The following is a 2,096-nucleotide window of genomic DNA, read 5'->3' on the forward strand; positions in this document are numbered from 1 at the left end:
CCCAATTTCACCGGAGGTAACGGAGTGATCTTGAAACCGGCTCCTCCCCTGTACGTGGTGATCGCAAACCGTTTTACCATTCGTGAAAGTAAACAAGGTAGTACCATTTTTACGTTTTGGACCAAGGATCCCAAGAGCAACGCCGTGAGAAAGTATCCGCCTTGACGATCACTGGACGGGATTTAATTATTATTTCAAGAAATGCAAATTCCGTCACTCGAAAGTTCCACAGACAATAAAGAGTATTTTAAATTCAGTGGAGCATGATGCAACAACGACGATGTCCGAGTGGTTCCGTGGCATTGACACTTGCATTGCGCGACATCGTGTAACGTGCGTGCATACGACTTAATGTCGATCGGCATGCCTCTTGGGGTGGTCCTTGGCGTACAGCCGATGGTCAACCCACAGTTGAGATCGTCGGCTGATGGCCTCTTGTACGATTTTGGGGATACGAAACCTCACTTCCTAACGATTTCTAACGACGTGCCTCGAATCATGTCGCTATCATAGTGTGCTTACGTCTAATGCATGCTGATAGCAGTGTACTCACCTGTTATTGTCCGAATTCCCGGACCAATGAACTGGGTTGAACTTTACTCGTGATTCATCCATGTCTCGCACATTCGGACGGGAACGTTCGATTTCCACTAATGATTTCCTTTGGCATCCGTGATACGCTTGTGGCTGGTTGCGAAATTACGCTCACGGTAAGGTTTTTCCGCCTTAATCAACCTTGTTATGCCGCCATTAATTCGAATAGACCACAGCAGACGATACGATTATGAGTTGCTGACGCTATATTCGTCAGCGACACTAAGTAGATACCGACCGAAGGTCAAGATTAAATCGTGTCATCCGACACAAGCGGTAGCAGTAGTAGGAGGGCATGAGTACCGGCACTGTGCATGACGGATTGGAAGGGAGTGAAGGGATTACCTATCATTCGCTGTACGAGATAATTCCTCCATTAAGATAAACAGTTAATGATGCGTGCTGTTTGATGAAGCAGAACCGAGAAACATTTTTGTAAATATGCTCTCAAATTTTTGATAGCCCAATTAGAGATTACAAATGGCTTAAAAGACAGTCAGTGATGGTAAACACTTATTCATTAGTTAGTTTCGCGTCTGGTCCGTCCCAAACTTCTGCCTTTTTTCCACAATTTTGTTTGATTTTCCGCTCCCTTTCTTTAAACAAGAACTACCCTTATTTAATAATCAATACGTCCTTTCCAGGACAAAAGCAACTGAGTTTATTTCAACAAAAAGTATGCTACCACAGCGATCAGCAATACCACAGCGCCCACGATTGTCGTCACCGTGGAACTATTAAGCTTCACCTCGCCATCGGTTCCGTCTGCCACCGATCCGCCACCGCACTCTTTAGCATCGTGGCGTTCTTCCTCTTTCACGGCCGGTACGATTTCAACCGTCGAATTGATGTGTTCCGCATCAAGCTCTAGATCCAACATAGCTTGGATCGGTCCCAGGACCGTTTCAGTCTCTTCGTCCGGGAACAGATACTCAGTAAACTGTGGATAACCGGGCACATTGGGTTGTATCGGGAAGTAGAGTTTGCGTGGTAACTCGTTCAGTGTTATCTTATCCTGTGGATCGCTATCCAACTGTACTAAGGAATCACAGTGAATTTGAATGCGTGCCATAAGCGATCGCACGATGTCCGACTTGATGAAACGCTCCAACTCATAAAAGCTGCATTGATCGTGCACGTACACCTTAGAGCTAACGATTCCATCGAACTTCAATGCTCCGCTCAACTGTTCTATCGTAGCTTCTTGGTCGGAAAGAGTAGTTGGCTGGAAAGATAGGAAGTGCACGGTTACTCAGGTGCTATCAGTCGGTGATGACCGCCGAGTATACCTACCGATGGGACGTAAATGCGGACTTGCGTTTTGCCTTCTTTGCTACCAGCCTTAAACAATTGTCGAACATTTTCTTTTGCCGGCATCAATTCACTGTTGAACAGTACTTTCGCCTCCGCCAACTGTTCGGTGATCGTCTTGGCACACTCGGTCAGATTCGCTTCCGTTTCGTACTGCTGTTCCTTTCCGCTTTTACTTCGCAGTGGACATA

General features: G+C 46.2%; 1 protein-coding gene across 1 annotated transcript in view; it reads right to left on the reverse strand.

Annotated features, from left to right (window-relative positions):
- Positions 1-1,217: 1,217 nt before the first annotated feature.
- The window catches only part of LOC125958053 (protein odr-4 homolog), a 1,580-nt gene continuing 701 nt past the window's right edge, over positions 1,218-2,096 (reverse strand). The window contains exons 1-2 of the mRNA XM_049691167.1: positions 1,888-2,096; positions 1,218-1,819 (exon numbers count right to left, since the gene is read on the reverse strand). The exon at positions 1,888-2,096 is cut by the window's right edge and continues 701 nt beyond it. Coding sequence (XP_049547124.1) covers positions 1,256-1,819; positions 1,888-2,096 — 773 coding nt within the window. The 3' untranslated portion in view covers positions 1,218-1,255. The remainder of the gene's footprint in view (positions 1,820-1,887) is intronic.

This window comes from Anopheles darlingi, chromosome 3 (assembly GCF_943734745.1).
Source record: "Anopheles darlingi chromosome 3, idAnoDarlMG_H_01, whole genome shotgun sequence".
NCBI lineage: Eukaryota > Metazoa > Arthropoda > Insecta > Diptera > Culicidae > Anopheles > Anopheles darlingi.